The sequence below is a fragment of the Mobula birostris genome, chromosome 8 (assembly GCF_030028105.1).
Source record: "Mobula birostris isolate sMobBir1 chromosome 8, sMobBir1.hap1, whole genome shotgun sequence".
Lineage (NCBI taxonomy): Eukaryota > Metazoa > Chordata > Chondrichthyes > Myliobatiformes > Myliobatidae > Mobula > Mobula birostris.
In genome coordinates this window covers 47227216-47244155 of record NC_092377.1, presented here as the reverse complement: position 1 = coordinate 47244155, position 16940 = coordinate 47227216, and the positions used below count along the sequence as shown (strand labels likewise).

General features: G+C 40.0%; 1 protein-coding gene across 2 annotated transcripts in view; it reads left to right on the top strand.

Annotated features, from left to right (window-relative positions):
- Nucleotides 1–16940, top strand: part of kctd3 (potassium channel tetramerization domain containing 3) — a 93569-nt gene that overhangs the window by 38503 nt on the left and 38126 nt on the right. For both annotated transcript variants that reach the window (XM_072265123.1, XM_072265124.1), the window contains 4 exons: nt 495–540; nt 10513–10586; nt 15114–15172; nt 16802–16882. In XM_072265123.1, coding sequence (XP_072121224.1) covers nt 495–540; nt 10513–10586; nt 15114–15172; nt 16802–16882 — 260 coding nt within the window. The remainder of the gene's footprint in view (nt 1–494; nt 541–10512; nt 10587–15113; nt 15173–16801; nt 16883–16940) is intronic.

Sequence of the window (16940 nt, the reverse complement as noted above, 5' to 3'; positions counted from 1 at the left end):
AGAGAAATATTAACTATTTTTTCTAAGGTCCCTGGACAAAAAATGAAAATGATTGTGGAAATTCAAACCTCTTACTATCGCTTCTTTCAGTTAGTCCTGACGAAGGGTCTCGGCCCGAAACGTCGATTGTATCTCCTCCTAGAAATGCTGCCTGGCCTGCTGCATTCACCAGCAACTTTTGAGTGTGTTGCTTGAAATTCCAGCATCTGCAGATTTCCTCGTGTTTGTATGGAAATTAACCAGTGTTTGACGTTCTAAAATTTCCTGAACCAGATAAGTGATTGCTGGTCTTTGAAGGTTAATTTTGCCAATATTTTTTTCAAAATATTCCCGGTAAAATAAATCTGTGTTTGGCAGGATATTTATTTGAATCCTCCAGAGGGCAGGTCACATGTGATATACTTGTATACATTGTTCAAAGCTGTTGAACAATTTCAACTTTTGAAATACTCTGACCTTCAAATTAATTCTCATGTCAACTGTTCTTGTTCCAGCTTACTGAGTGGGAGAATCTCAACGCTACGGGATGAAACTGGAGCAGTAAGCTGACCATTATTTTGTATTTAATACTCTTTTCTTTCTTTTTTCTTTTTCAATATTTTTATTGATTTCTATATAGAAGAATACAGAGTTCAAGAGAATACGTATTATAAAACAAAAGACAAAGTATAGTAATACCAGATACAATATATTGAATCACATTAATGAACTCCTTACTCTATGTTCATATGGATTAGATTAATTCGTATATTAGAATATAAACAATTTTATTAAAAAAATCTACTCTTTTAAAGTAGAATTCAATTATAAATTTCTTATGAAGAATCATGTTGTAAGGGTTAAATTTCTATCTTGCACTAATTCAAAAATCATACAGTCATGGGGATTACAATACTTCTTGACTGAGGAGTTTTTACACAGTATTAACTTTTTTATGGAAGGGTGTACTGTGGGCCTGAGCTGTTCTTCCTCTATCTGGTGGGCATTTTTAAAGTTGTGATACAGTGATCTCTAGCATTTCCTCACTATATTTGAGGAGTGTTTCCCAATAGTTCTTTTTGCTGTTCATGTCACAGCATCAGAATTGTGTCAGATAAAGGTGAAATGGGAAAAACTTATTTCCTGTAATGCTTTTGATGCCCATCTTGTCCACTCTTTGCTTAGTAATAATTATCAAAGCAAAAGAATGCAGGTTGTAGTTACTAAAGATCTGTTAATTCCTCCACAAGCCTATTCCCAGTTTTTGACAGGAAAGCATAAAGCTACTCAGATCTGTTTACAGAAGAGGCACTTGACTGATCTGTAGCATAAGAGGACTGAGATAAAGGTTAAAGATTAGCTTTATTTGAATGTTTGTTGAAATGTGGATTTTTCAATTTTAAACTGGGTGATTTTCAGAAAGTGTTGATAAAATGTTACATGAATTAATGGCGCCAATCCTGCCCCTCACCCACCCAGAAAAAAGAAGTGATTTGAACCTGATGATAGAACGCTCAGACTATAAGACCATAAGACATAGGAGTAGAATTAAGCCATTCAGCCCATCAGGTCTGCTCCACCATGTGATCATGGCTATTCCATTTCCCTCTCAACCCCATTCTCCTGCCTCTCCCTGTAACCTTTTATGCCCTGACTAATCAAGAACCAATCAACCTCCGTCTGAAATACATCCATTGACTCGGCCTCCACAGCTGCTGTGGCAATGCATTCCTCAGATTCACCACCATCTGGCTCAAAAAAATCCCTCCTCATCTCCATTCTTAATTGGTGTCCCTCTATTCTGAAGTTGTGATTAATATAGAACTGACAAGTAATTAAAGCATGGTCTTCTTTGTGATTGGAGGAAATACCCGCATGCATAGAGGAGCCATAATTATTTGATTAGTCTTAGTTGTCTATCTGTATTGTGGTCTTCAAAACCAAGTTTGTTGATAATATAAAGCTTGGGAGAATGTGATTCTGGTGCTTCAGTTCCATTAGGATTAATGTGTTATACTCATCTGAAGAGGGGTAAATATCTTCAATGGTTAGCTGAAAGCTGAGAAAATTCCATGCAAAATGTAAACTCAAGATTCAGTTCAAGATTGTTTAATGTCGTTTCCAGTAGACAAGTGTAAAGGCGAGCAAAATAATAGTTACTCTGAATCTGGTGCAGCACAAAGAAGTCAAGATAGTGCCAGCGAGCAACGCTTCCTTGGCTGACATCTTTCAGTTAGCAAATGTTTTTCTACATTTTCTACTTCTTTTCATCTTGTTTGTTTTATGGAAGCTGTTGGAGCCTGTGAAGTACAGTTTGGATCTTGATCGAGGGATCGAGCCGTATGCTATGTCCGGAGAGCTGCATCGGGGAGATCAGAGACTGGGGCTGAGAAGGTCCGAGAACAGAAGCTGTCTTGTGGGAAAAATCAGAGACAAGGCATAGTGTCGTGAATGACTCCATCTCGAAGTGGCGAGGAAAATTGAAGCATTGAGGTGAATGCGGAGTGAGTCAGCAATGGCTGCCAAGAGAGATGGTCAACAGTTGGATTGGTGGCGTTCCTACCCGCGTGGGCAGTGATTGGCCCCAGCTTGGCAGCATTAGGACACCCAGGTCGGCGGTCATTCTGTATAGAAGGACTGAGTTTATGCAGCTGCTCTCTTCATATGCAGATGAAAGGATGTTTCCCACATTCTGAGATTTATGTGATTATTGGACTGTACTTTATATTGGTTTCCTTCAGCCTTTTTGGTGCTTTCTTCCTTGTGGATGATTGGCGGATAGATGATCTATTAATTTTTGTGTGTAAGAGGTGGCATTGGGGGTTTGGTGCTGCAGTCACTGTTCTTTTCTATGAGTGAAGGGGTCAAAGATCATTATGTGTAGGGGCTCAGTGATTGTTACTGTGCCTGTTCTTTGCTGTGGGGAGAGGGATTTTGGGGTGTGTGAGTTTTGTTTCTTTTTCATGTGGGGGGAGGTTGATTTCTTTCATCAACACGCATGACCTTTCTGTATTTAATGGCTATTTGGAGTAGACAAATATCAGTTGTATTATACATGCATACTTTGACAATAAAATCAACCTTTGAACTTCGAAGAAAACACAGTAAGATAATGGACACAATAAAAAGAATACAGTAAATATAAATACATGAGATAGCTTCTATAGTTAGGTTGATTGCATGTCCAGAAAGTGATGCTAGGTATATGAGTGTCTGTACATAAGGTGACTGACAGAAAATGATAAGGTAGTGGTGGTAGGGGATATGGAGGGTTAGGTTAGTGGATGGAGGTGTTGATCAGTCTTACTGCTTGGGTAAAGTAACTGTTTTTGAGTCTGATGGTCTTGGTGTGGATGCTGTATAGCCTCCTTCCAGATGGGTGTGAGTATGAACAGAATGAGTGATGTTCATGAAGTTGTTGGACCTTTCCTGCTACCTTTCTGTATAGACAGTATTTTAAATTTAGAAAATGTGACAGTAAAATGTGAGTATAGTTGTGATACTTTTTCAAGGCATAGTACATCGAGGATTCCAGTGTGACCAACTGTACACCTGCCGGAATAAAGGAGGTCAGGGCACAGGAAAGTGTCAAGGGCACAGTCCTGGAAGAAATGCGAAACATCCATGAGTATGTCAGGAAGATGGCCCCTAAGGATGATTTGCTGGGAGGTTACCTCAGACAGTAGGCAAGGGACATGGAAATGGAAGTGGTTGAAGTATAGCCAGAGGACCAGAGGCCATGGCAGGACAAGCCACTGCATGGGATGTACCTTCGCCGGATATCAGAGGTGGCTGACATAAGAAAGTCCTACCAATAGTTGGAAATGGCAGGGCTGAGTGACAGCATAGAGGCGCAGCTCATGGGTGCACAAGAACAAGTGCTGATCACAAGAGCAATAGAAGCAAGGGTCTGTTACACCAGACAAGACCCAAATGCAGACCGTGCTAGGAATCCACTGGAACCATCCAGCACATTGTAGCTGGGTGCAATATGTAGGCAGGGATAGCATACACTGAATGGCACATCAAGGTGCAGGAATTGTGTACAGGAACATCTGAGCTGAGTGTGGATTGGACACTTCCAAGTTCAAATAGGAAATAACCTGGGAAAGTCGTGGAGAATGACAGAACTAAGATCCTGTGGGACCCCAAATACAGACTGACAAGCAGGTACTGGGCAACCAACCTGACATAGTAACACTGAACTAGGAACAGAAGAATGCAATAGTAATAGATGTGGCAATCCCAAATGACTGTAACACCTGGAAGAAAGAGTATGAGAAGCTGGAGAAATACCAGGGCTTGAAAGATCAGATAGAAAGGATGTGGAAGGTTAAAGCCTGATTAATCCCAATGGTGATATGAGCACTTGGAACTGTGACACCTGGATTGGGAGTCTGGCTCCAACAAATCCCAGGAACAACATCTGAGATCTTGGTCCAGAAGAGCGCATACTAGGAACAGTAAGGATACTGTGCTGAACCCTCAAACTCCCAGGCCGCTGATAGAGGACCCAGGATTGAGGGAAAAATAAACATACACACCATCCATGGGGTGAGAGAAACCAATACATATATGCACACGTACACAGTATGTGTGTGTGTGTGTGTGTGTGTATCTATATATATATAAATAAAAATTCAAGGACGTGATAATCAGCTTAGTTGCTGTTGTAAGGTAAATAAATGTGGCAGCTCATTTGTGCAAAATAAGGTTTGCCCAGGAGGATTGTGATAAGAACTAGACTCTTTGCTTTTAGAAGTGACGATTGCAGGATTTATATCGAGTATGATACTTGGATAGCATTCCCATCTGTACCCATATCAGCCTGTATTTCAATGCTGCAGCCTTTGAAGTTGGACAAACTTGGAATGGCTGATTTGATTGAGAGTTATAGCAGCTGAACCAAAGTGGATTTTGTCTTACTTTAATTATCTAGTTGTGTAGTTAGTGGATAGTGCACTGTAATAAGCAATGGTTACAATATCACAGTACAATATTAATGGAAGTTAATTATTGGCCTGTAGTGTAACATTTTTTTCTTAGACTGTGGAGTAAAGCCTAAGTTTTGAGGGTTTATTTTTAATGCAGCTATCTTGAATGAAAATTGTACCCTGATGCTTACTGTTAATAACAACAGAATTCAATTATCAGGATACTGTGACTATTCATGCCATCTGCTGGTAAACATGTCATGTTTTAACTGGAGACAAAAGAGCCTGCAGATGCTGGAATACATCAAATGCTGGAGGAGCTCGGTAGGTCAGGCAGCATCTAAGAAGGGAAATGAACAGTTGATGTTTCGGGCTGAGACCCTTTATCAGTATTGAAAAAAAAGAGGGTAAAAGCCAGAATAAAAGGGAGGGAGGAAGGCGAGAAGCAAGAGCTGATGAGTGATAGGTGAATCAGATGGGGAAGGGGCGGGGGGGTAGTGGGAATGATGTGAGAAGCTGGGAGGTGACTGATAGCATGACAGAATGCTGAACAAGATCGAGCCTTTTAGGAGAGCATAATAGGCCATGGAATAAAAGGAAGGAGGTGGGAATCAGAGGGAGGAAGATGTTTGTGCAGGTCATGAGGGCGGAGTAGGGTAAAGCGGAAGGGTGAAGGGACCAGACAAATAAGGGAAAACAAAAGGTGGGGAGATGGAGGGGAATAGTTACTGCAAGTTGGAAAATTGACATTGATGGCGTCAGGTTCAAAGTGACCAAGATGGAATATAATATGCCATTCCTCTAATCTTTGTCTAGCTTCAACTTGGCAGTAGAGGAGGCAGTGAACAGACATGTTAGTATGGGAATGGGAAATGGAATTAAAGTGGCTGACCAAATGGAGTGGCTGTTGGGGTGGATGGAGCAAAGGGGGAACTGGAATTAGTTTATTATTATCATGTATTGAGGTACAGTGAAAAGCACGTCTGGCATAGTATTCATACAGATCAATTCATTACACAGTGCATTGAGGCATTAGAAGTTAAAACAACACCCCTTGAGCCTCTGCCCATTTCCTTACCTCATCCACCCCTAAGTGCCCATGCTTCTGGTGTGCCCAATTGCCAGGTGACCATGTTCCTCCTCCTCCTCATAACACACCATGGTCATCCTGATCTCTGCTGCTCTATCCACAGCAGCATTATGTATGACCCCTCAGTGTCCCGAGAAGTGTGGACATCTGCATAATGGACAGTAATTTGCCACTGGTGTGCATCCCTCCAGATACGTTCCCAGTGGGGTATCCCCAAAGAGATCGCCCATGCACCTCCCAATGTTGCTCGTGCCACTGAGGCATCCATACCACCTTACCATTGGATACTACCCATGAGTCAGTCTAGCAGTATACTGGAAGTTCGTGAGTGTCAGGGTGCAGAAGTCTGTGAAGTTGCCTTTACTAAGGAGAAGGTTCTTGAGAAACTGAAAAGGTCGGACGGTAGATAAGACACCTGGACCAGATGGTATACACCTCAGGGTTCTGAAAGAAGTGGCTGAGGAGATTGTGGAGGCATTAGTAATGACCTTTCAAGAATCAATTAGTTTCGGAGGAATGGAAAATTGCAAATGTCATTCTACTCTTCAAGAAGGGAGAGAGGCAGAAGAAAGGAAATTATGGGCCAGTTAGTCTGACCTCAGTGATTGGGAAGATGTTGGAGTCAATAAGGATGAGGTTTCGCGGTACTTGGAGGCACAAGATAAAATAGGCTGTAGTCGGCATGGTTTCTTTTAGAAAAAAATCTTTTGGAATTCTTTGCAGAAATAATAAACAGGATAGACAAAAGTACATTGATTGATGTTGTGTATTGAATTTTTAGAAGGCCTTTGAGAAGGTTCCACACATGTGGCTGCTTAACAAGTTAAGAGCCCAAGGTATTACAGAAAAGGTACTAGCATGGATAAAGTATTGGCTGATTGGCAGGAGACAAAAAGTGAGAATAAAGGGAGCCTTTTCTGGTTGGCTGCCAGTGACTAGTGGTGTTCCACAGGGGCCTGTGTTGGAACTGCTTTTTATGCTATATGTCAGTGATTTGGATGATGGAATTGATGGCTTTGTGGCCAAGTTTGCAGACAATACGAAGACAGGTGGAAGGGCAGGTAGTTTTGAGGAAGTAGAGAGATACTTTATACTTTATTGTCGCCAAACAATTAGTACTAGAACGTACAATCATCACAGCGATATTTGAATCTGCGCTTCACACTCCCTGGATTAAAAATATTAAATATTAAAAATAGTTAAAATTAGTAAATATTAAAAATTTAAATTATAAATCATAAATAGAAAATAGAAAAATGGGAAGTAAGGTAGTGCAAAAAAAACTGAGAGGCAGGTCCGAATATTTGGAGGGTACGGCCCAGATCTGGGTCAGGATCCGTTCAGCAGTCTTATCACAGTTGGAAAGAAGCTGTTCCCAAATCTGGCCATACGAGTCTTCCAGATGATAGAAGGACTTAGACAGATTAGGAGAATGGGCAAAGAAATGGCAGATGGAATACAGTGTCTGGAAGGGTATGGTCACGCACTTTGGTAGTAGAAATAAAAGGTTAGACTATTTTGTAAATGGAGAGAAAGTTCAAAAATCTGAAGTGCCAAGGGACTTGGGAGTACTCATGCAGGATTCCCTAAAGGTTAATTTGCAGATTGAGTTGGTGGTGAGGAAAGCACATGCAATATTAGCATTTATTTCAAGAGAACAAGAATATAAAAGCAAGGATGTAATGTTGAGGTATTGTGAGCAGTTTTGGGCCCCTTACCTAAGAAAGAATGTGCTGACATTGGAGAGGTTTCAGAAGAGGTTCACGAAAATGATTCGAGTTATTGAAAGGCATGTCATATGAGGAGGCAAACATGAGGAAATCTGCAGATGCTGGAAATTCAAGCAACACACACGAAATGCTGGTGGAACACAGCAGGCCAGGCAGCATCTATAGGAAGAGGTACAGTCGATGTTTTAGGCCGAGACCCTTCGTCAGGAAGAAATGGTAAGAGACTTGAAAGTGGGTGGGGGAGGGGGAGATCCGAAATGATAGGAGAAGACAGGAGGGAGAGGGATGGAGCTAAGAGTTGGAAAGTTGATTGGCAAAAGGGTTATAAGGCTGGAGAAGGGAGAGGATCATAGGACGGGAGGCCTGGGGGAAAGAAAGGGGGAAGGGAGCACCAGAGAAAGATATAGTGAGAGGGACAGGGGGAGAAAAGTGGGGGAGAAGGAGAATAATAAATAAATAAATAAGGGATGGGGTAAGAAGGGGAGGAGGGACATTAATGGTAGAGAAGTCATTGTTCATGCCATCAGGTTGGAGGCTACCCAGATGGAACATAAGGTGTTGTTCCTCCAACCTGAGTGTGGCTTCATCTTTACAGTAGAGGAGGCCATGGATAGACATGTCAGAATGGGAATGGGATGTGGAATTAAAATGTGTGGCCACTGGGAGATCCTGCTTTCTCTGGCGGACAGAGCATAGGTGTTCAGCGAAACAGTCTCCCAGCCTGCGTTGGGTCTCGCCAATATATAGAAGGCCACATCGAGAGCACCGGACGCAGTATATCACCCCAGCCGACTCAGAGGTGAAGTGTTGCCTCACCTGGAAGGACTGTCTGGGGCCCTGAATGGTGGTGAGGGAGGAAGTGTAAGGGCATGTGTAGCACTTGTTCTGCTTACAAGGATAAGTGCAAGGAGGGAGATCGGTGGGAAAGGATGGGGGGGACGAATGGACAAGGGAGTTGCGTAGGGAGCGATCCCTGCGGAAAGTGGGGGTGGGGTAGGGAAAGATGTGCTTGGTGGTGGGATCTCGTTGGAGGTGCCGGAAGTTACGGAGAATTATATGTTGGACCTGGAGGCTGGTGGGGACAAGGGGAACCCTATTCCTAGTGGGGTGGCAGGAGGATGGGGTGCACCCTGTCAGGACCTTTTCCTGCCCAGTCTGCAAAATACCATTTCAGTTTAGTGGTTGAAGACTCCTTGTGAGTCACATTGTTGGACTTCACCCACTGCATGATAGGAAGGTGCAGATGCAGCACAACTGACTCAGAGTCTGAACGGCCCAATACCAGGCCAACAACTGCCTCTTGAGGAGGGTGTATTGAGTTGCCACCACAGGGAACATCTTGGTCCAAAACCCTAAAGAAATATGATGCCCCTTCAACACCTGCCACAGGCTCTACTCAGCCAGCCACTAGAGGGGTAGCTGAAACCTACAACTCAGAGGTTACACCATTCTTTTGAGGCCCGCTTACTGATTGGGATTCCTTTGAAAATGGTCTTTTTGCCGGGGACCTAATAATATCATGGTCCCCTGGGGAACATGTTGGCACCAATACCCTAGGAGCCCCACAAAGTACTGCATCTCCTTCTTGAAGGTGGGGACTAGAGTATTCAAGATTGTACACTTGGCTTTATCAGGTATTCCCTGCTGCTCAGAATGCCACTGTATGCCCAGGAATAGAACACTCTGACTGGGCCCCTGTATCTTATTGTGGTTAATAGACCAGCTCCACTTCGTCAGGGAGGTATCCATTTCATCCAGTGCCTGCCTCACCACCTCCTGTGAGAGCCCCTGTAACAGTATACGGTCTATATAGTGGGACACAGAGATGCTAGGGTCTGCCTGTATCCCCCCTATAAATCTTAGCTACCATGCCTTGGCACAATATGGGACTGGGTACATACCCCTGGGAGAGGTGGGAAATGATGTACAGCTGGCCTTCTCACATGAAGGCGAACTGGATTGCAAGTGAGCATGTTAGCTATTTTTTTATAACCAAACAATGAAATACTAAACTGTTCATCTTGCTAAACAAGTGCTCATCTAAGCTGCACAAAACTACAACACTAAACTTTCAGTAACCCTTTTAACTCAATGAGTACGCCATTAAATCTCCCTGAGTTATAAAACTACAAAACTAAGTATGCTACGAACGAGTACTTAACTAAGTAAATGCGGCAGTCTGATGATGCCCATCTGTGTCTGCAGTGCTCTTTCCCAATGGTCCTTCAGCACTGGTCGTGATTTCAGACTGAAGTGGGTCCCTGGAGACAAAGGAAGAGACTGAGTCTCTTGCACATGTTAATCTTAAACTACTGAGGTGCCTGGAACTGGAATCTGATGCAAGACAACCAATGGGAAAGAGCTGCTCCATCCTTCAAACGGGTCAATCAATGACTGACATAGTGGAAGTGGCTTTTGACCAGCAAATAAGCCAACCCCTCACATTGTTACATTGTTTTTCTTGAGTTCTGGACTGATCATGGTTTTCTTAAAGCAGCTGGGAACCTCAGGTTTTTGTTTCTTAGATGTCAACTGTCTGGTGTAAACATTAGATTTTGCTGATTCCCTGGCAATGAATTGTCATTTTTTATGTAACATGGGAATAATATTTTCAGTGGATTTGTTCCTGACCATATTTTCCATAGATGCTCAAAACTTAACCAGCTCTTTGGAACTGAATCTTTTGCATTATCATGGATTTTATGTAACCATTGTAAAACACATGAACTTAATGCTTTAAATATTGTCTTATTTTGCCATTGAATTGCATTCCATGTAGATATTTATTGACCGGGATCCCACTGCATTTGCACCAATTCTGAATTTTCTTAGAACAAAAGAGTTAGATTTAAGGTAAGGAAAACTTAATTTTCACAAAATTATTCTGTAGTTATGGTATAACATTGATAGAGACATGCAATGCTGTCACTATTTTTCCTCCCTCCTTCAAAAACATACATCTTGGAATGATATTCGGTCAGTCCTATGAGTGCATTGGAAATTATTTCTGTGGGAAAGGATTTATATGCTCGCATTTCAAATGGAAAACAGGAATTGCAAGTGATAGGTGGATCCAGTTGAAGAGGAGTGATAGACAAATGGAGAAGGGAAGAGTGGAAATAGCAGCAGAGGTGTGAAGGTGATTGTTGGAGGCAAAAAAGGGCTGCAGATAATGGAATCTGATAGGAGAGGAAGGTGGAGTATGCAACCAAAAATAGGGGAGGTAGGTTGAGCAGATGAAAACAGGAGGGGGCCCAGTGGAACTAGTGTATATGTGATGGGCAGATAGAGTTGGTGAAGGAGATGGGAAAGATGCAGGATGATGAGAGACGAGGGTGGGAAGAGGATGCATGTGCATGCCTGCCTCACTTGAAAGGGATGTTTAAAGGTCTGGATGTTGGTGAGGGAGAAGGTGTAGGGACAGTTGGCAATGGATGAGTGGACCAGGGAGTAGCGGAGAGAGTGATTCCTGCAGAAAGGGTGAAGAGGGAAACATGAGACTGATGGTGGGTCGCATTGTAGTTGAAGGTAGTTTCAAACAAAGATCTGCTGGGTGCATAGGCTGGTGTGGATGAAAGGTAGTGACCAGGGAAACTCTCAGCCCTGTTCTGTCTGGGGAGATGTGCAGGAAATAGAAGTGTTACAGGTGTGGGCTCTTCCATCTGCCTTCTCACTTGGATCTACCCATCACATGTTTGGTTTTGCTCCATCTCTGTATACTGGCTTTCTACACCCCAATCTTTCAGAGGGGACGTAGCCACATAAATTGTCCATTTCCTTCGTTAGCCCTCTGAGCTCTACCATTATGTTGCTCCAGATTCCAGTATCTGTAGCTTATTGTATCACCATTTTGTTTCATCCTAGCTTCTTTGTTTCACTGACCATAAAATGGCAATTGTTCTACAATGTGTTTATGAAAATATTTATTTATTGAGATACAGTGTGAAATTGGCCCTTCACGCGCACTGACCAGCAATCCCCTGATTTAATCTTAGCCTAATCATTGAACAATTTATAATGGCTAATTAACCTACCAACCGGTACATCTTTGTTTTGTAGGAGGAAACCCATATGGTCACGGGGAGAATATACAAACTCCTTATAGGCAGCGGTGGGAATTGAACCCGGGTCATCTTTACTGTAAAGCGTTATGCTAACTACTACCATGCTGCCCAATATGTCATACATCCTGTAATTTTAGCATGGTCCTAAACAAACTAAGTTATGCACTGATACCCAAGTCCCTTAAGTAAATTGTTCCATGGCCTGAAATATAAAATATTTTGGGAATGAACAGATTTTCAGTTTTCAGAATCCTAGATAATATAAGATGAATTCAACTTCCAATATTATATACAAAGAGGATATCTTGCCTTACATTAGAATCCTCAGTTTTTAAGTGACTGGTGATTATCCAGGCAAGTACATTGCTGTGACCAACAAATAATGAGGTTAAAATATTGTGTGTTTTTTTATGTATTGGTATAGATAAGACAAACTCACTTTACTTACGACCTTCCAACTAAACAAAATGATAGCTTTATATTTTTTTTGGACCAAAGGACTTAGCAGAATTCAGCTATTTGGCGCATTGAGTGTGTTCTGCCATTCCATCATTGCTGATTTATTATCCCTCACAACCCATTCTCCTGCCTTCTCCCTGTAATATTTAATTTCCCAGCGTTAGTTACTGAGTAATTTCTCGATTAAATCTATTTTTCTTGGTACTAAAAACAGTGGAATGATCAAAGATCTGAATTCAAGCAATCTATCATCATCATCATCATCATCATCATCATCAGCTGCCATGCCCAGTTTGAGTTTTGACTGCCATGGCCTACACGCTCCTGTTTCGGGTCAAGTGGATCAATTCATTGGTATTCATTTCCAGTTCTCTGGCTGCTGTCTCCATCATCATTTGTCTTTGCCTTCCTCTTGCTTTCTTCCCTCAGTCTTTCCCATAATTACCGTGCATTCTAACTCCTCTTTCCTGATCAGATGTCCAATGAAATCATGTTGCCTTTTCATGATCTCAAATATTATTCCTCTTTTTGTGCTTGCTCTGTTCATGACATCCTTGTTAGATATTCGTTTCGTCCATGATATTCTTTGCATCCTCCTCAAAAACCACATCTCTGCTGCTTCAATTCATTTCCTCATGTTACTAGGTATTGTCCAACATTCTGAACCATATAACATAGCTGGATAAACGTAGCATTTCAGTACTCTGAGGCAGTTTGTCTTGCCTAGTTTAGTATTGGTCAGTATACTCATTCTCGTAAAGGTGTCTTTTGCCATCCCTATTCTTCTTTTGATGTCTATGTCGCACCTGCCATCTGATGTCACCCAGCTTCCTAAGTAGCAAAAGTTCTGTACTTGTCTTATGTCTTCCCCGTTTATTCTCAGCCTGCAGATAGGATTTTCCTTCTTTTTGGATATCACCATACATTCTGTTTTTTTGCAATTGATAAACCCATTTTTGCACTTTCTTCAAAAACAATTAAGTTTTGTAGTTCTTCCTCTGTACTTGCAATTGACCCAGTGTCATTTGCATATCTAAAATTGTTGATGTTTTCGCCGCCAAATTTGATACCCAAGATGTCTCTTATTTTTTGTAATATTGTTTCACTGTACACATTAAACAAATCAGAGGAGAAAACACACCCTTGTCTAATGCCTCTCTTGATTTTTGTAAACTGACTCACTTCTCCATCTGTTCTTACAGCAGTAGTTTGTTCCCAGTACCGATTTCTGATTAGGCGGAGGTCTTTCGAATCTAGATCTAGAGTTTCTTGTAATATTTCAAATAACTCACTGTCTTTCACTTTATCAACTGCTTTTGTCTAGTCGATAAAACAAACAAACAAATCTTTTTGCACTTGAATAGCTCGTTCTGATAGTATCCTTAACATCAATATTGCATTTCTTATACCTTTGTTCTTTCACAAAACCACATTGTTCTTTACCTATTTCAGCTTGTATCTTACTTTTAGCTCTTGTCATCAAAATTCTTAGAAGTATCTTAGTGATATGACTCATTAAACTTATGGTCCTATGTAATTCACATTCTATTGCTCCAGGTTTCTTAGGAAGAGTGATAAATACTGATTTTTTTCATCTGTTCTGGTATTATTCCAGTCTCATAAATGTCACTGATTAAATCAGTAAGTTTTTCAATTCCATAATCTTCAAGGGCGATAATTTGTTCTATTATTAATTCATCAGGACCTGCTGCCTTTCCTTTTTTCATCTTATTTATTGCATTATGAACTTCAGATTTTAAAATACTTGGACCTTCAATGTTCTTCTTAATTTCTAGTTTTTCGCCTTGATCGTCTTCAAACAATTCCTGAATATACTCAGTCCATCTGTTCGTAATCTCATCGTTTTCCATGATAATGGTACCGTCCTCTGTTTTCAAACATCCACCTGAAGAACAGAGGAGCTTTTTACCAGTGATATTCTTGATTTGTTGGTGTAACCTTTTTGGATCAGTAATAGGGTTATTATGAATACCTACTTTAAAAACCATTCAAGACGGTAATGGACCTGGAAAAAACCAGGTGATAACACCAGAAATCAAATTGACTTTATTACTATAAACCAAAGACTTAGAAACTCAGTGACTCAATGCAAAACATATCCAGGTGTAGACTGTAATAATGACCATAACCCAGTAATATGTCATGTAAAAGTAAAACTTAAAAAACTAAAGAAGCAAAAAACCTGAAAAATCCCTGACTACTTGCAATTAAAGAAGAAAACTTAAGACAAAAATTTATGTATACTTAACTTTCAGAAGCTTTTAATTGGTATAGTAATGGAATCACTTCTGTCATCTGAGGCTTCTTTCGTTTAAAGTTGTCATTCACAGGTGTGTCGCTTGCTGAGTAAGCTTTCTTTTCATAAGACTTATGTATGAACAATCCCAGACTGTTCTTGTATTTTTAAATCATTTTTAGATCTTGTTCACATGATCCATCTAGGTAAATTATTAGTTGTTGGACTGTGAATTTAACCTCGTGAAAGCTAGCTCTTGTTCAGTTTTAGCATTTTAAGGGCATTCACATGTTGGCCTCAGCTATATAACAACTACAATTCACAACATTTAGCAAAAGAGTTTCTGATATTTTGTATGATGCTTTCCAGTCTAACAAAACTGAAATCATATGCTGCTTTTTTTTTGTTTTTTCATCTGAAATGGATATCTTCATATGGATCAATGTATTACTACATCTACCACATTTCTTCCCATGGATATAGTTGAAGATATTGTGACGACATTACAATAGATAATTTAAGTTGTCTTTGATTTTGATTGTAACATATTTTGAGATGCTGATTAAAAGCAGTGTCTCATACATTTCCCTTTTCTTGCAGGGGGGTAAACATCAATGTTCTAAGACATGAAGCTGAATTCTATGGAATTACTCCTCTAGGTATGATGTATCATTTTTCTGTTATTGAAGAATGTGGAAAAATAACTTACAGGCTGTGCAGTTAATTTTAAGCTACTTATTACTCATGAATAGATGTTCACATTAAAAGGAAGTTTTATTATTGAAATATTTTTATTATATGTTTGTTTTCGGATTTTCACAATGCTGTACCTACGTTATTCTCATTCAGTCCTATGAGAATAACAGTTTTGCAGTGTATTATTTCCCCAGCATTTTAGTCAATAGAAGATAAGAACACATTAATTATACTGTTTCATTGTGAATCCTCTCCATTGGTATTTCACATGCACTATTCTACAAACAGAGAGAAAACTAAAATCGTTAATAGGTATGCATGCAATGTCTATCAAAGCAAGACATAAATATGACAGCTTGTAAAATGATTAATTTTAGAATTCTTTGGTGGATATTACTAGAAATTGTGAATATTCTTTTTAAGAATCTTAGAATAATATTAGAAATTGTGAAATCTTGAATCCAGATGAGTTAGTCGCTCAAGAGAAGAGAATCAGGAAACGTATTTCTCATTTTACATAGGGATATTTTGAACTGTTACTAGTTCTTGTCTCTGTGCCAAACTTCTTAACATTTTGATGGTATTATTACTGCTGTTCATTTCAGTTCAGCTGGCTGTGCATTGTAAATTGGCAGGTAGGAAGTATAAAATTAAAACTGCATATCAAAAATCAAACAACACACATCAAAGTTGCTGGTCAAAAATCAAATGTGTGTGAAGAGTGGCTGTGGAGAGAAACAATATTGCTTTCTCATTGAATACAAATGTACATACAAGTGTAGTTTAGTGCACTTGCTCTTTTGTTCAACCAACCAACTCCTGAGTTATGATTGAAATATACTTTACCGATTCTGCAATATTTAAGTTTATGAAAATCTAATTGACAAGTGGAACATGCTATGAATCACCCACAATTTGTTCATGTATATGTGTGATGCGGCAATATGTTACTTCCAAATTGTTTTACAGGACTGCTTGTTCTTTATGGAAATCAAAAATTAATGCCTCTCTTGGTGAAACCCTTCAAAATTAAAACAAACCTTAAACCATAATTTTGGGATGTCTTATTTCCAAATGCCTCTATTTTCTCTTATTATCTAAATATAACCTGGATTTGGGCCCCTTTTTTTGAACCTGTTAGTGTTTTACTATTTAGCTTTAATTTTTCAACTAGCTTTAATAATGTTAAGATTGTGTTTTTCTTTTAAGCAATTAAAGCATGGTTTTTAAACTGTTATTGATCATTTTGCAGAATGTAAAGGTTTCAAGCTGATTATTATTCTGCAACTGCTACTCCTCTTAAGGGGTGATGTGGTTACAAGAACCACAAGAAACTTAAATTTCTTCTAAATTTTTTATCACCTGTGCTATCATCACTTAATGAAAACCATATTCTGCCTGTTGAGACTTACTGAGATTGGAGAGGGATACTTAGTGCTTATGTGATCCATCTACCACAGATTTTTGTACTGAAGAATGTCTGAGGTTTGTTATCAATTGGAAGTGTAGCAGATAGTTGAAAATAGTAGACCTTGCAAGAGGTAATGAAATGAAGCCATTTTCTTTCTATTTGTTTTTGTATTCTTGTTTAGTTCGCCGCCTATTGCTATGTGAAGAACTTGAACGATCATCATGTGGTAGTGTTCTCTTCCATGGGTATCTGCCCCCTCCAGGTAATTTTGATTTTAGCTTAAACTGCAGCTGAGTATTTCCACAGGTGACTGTGGTATT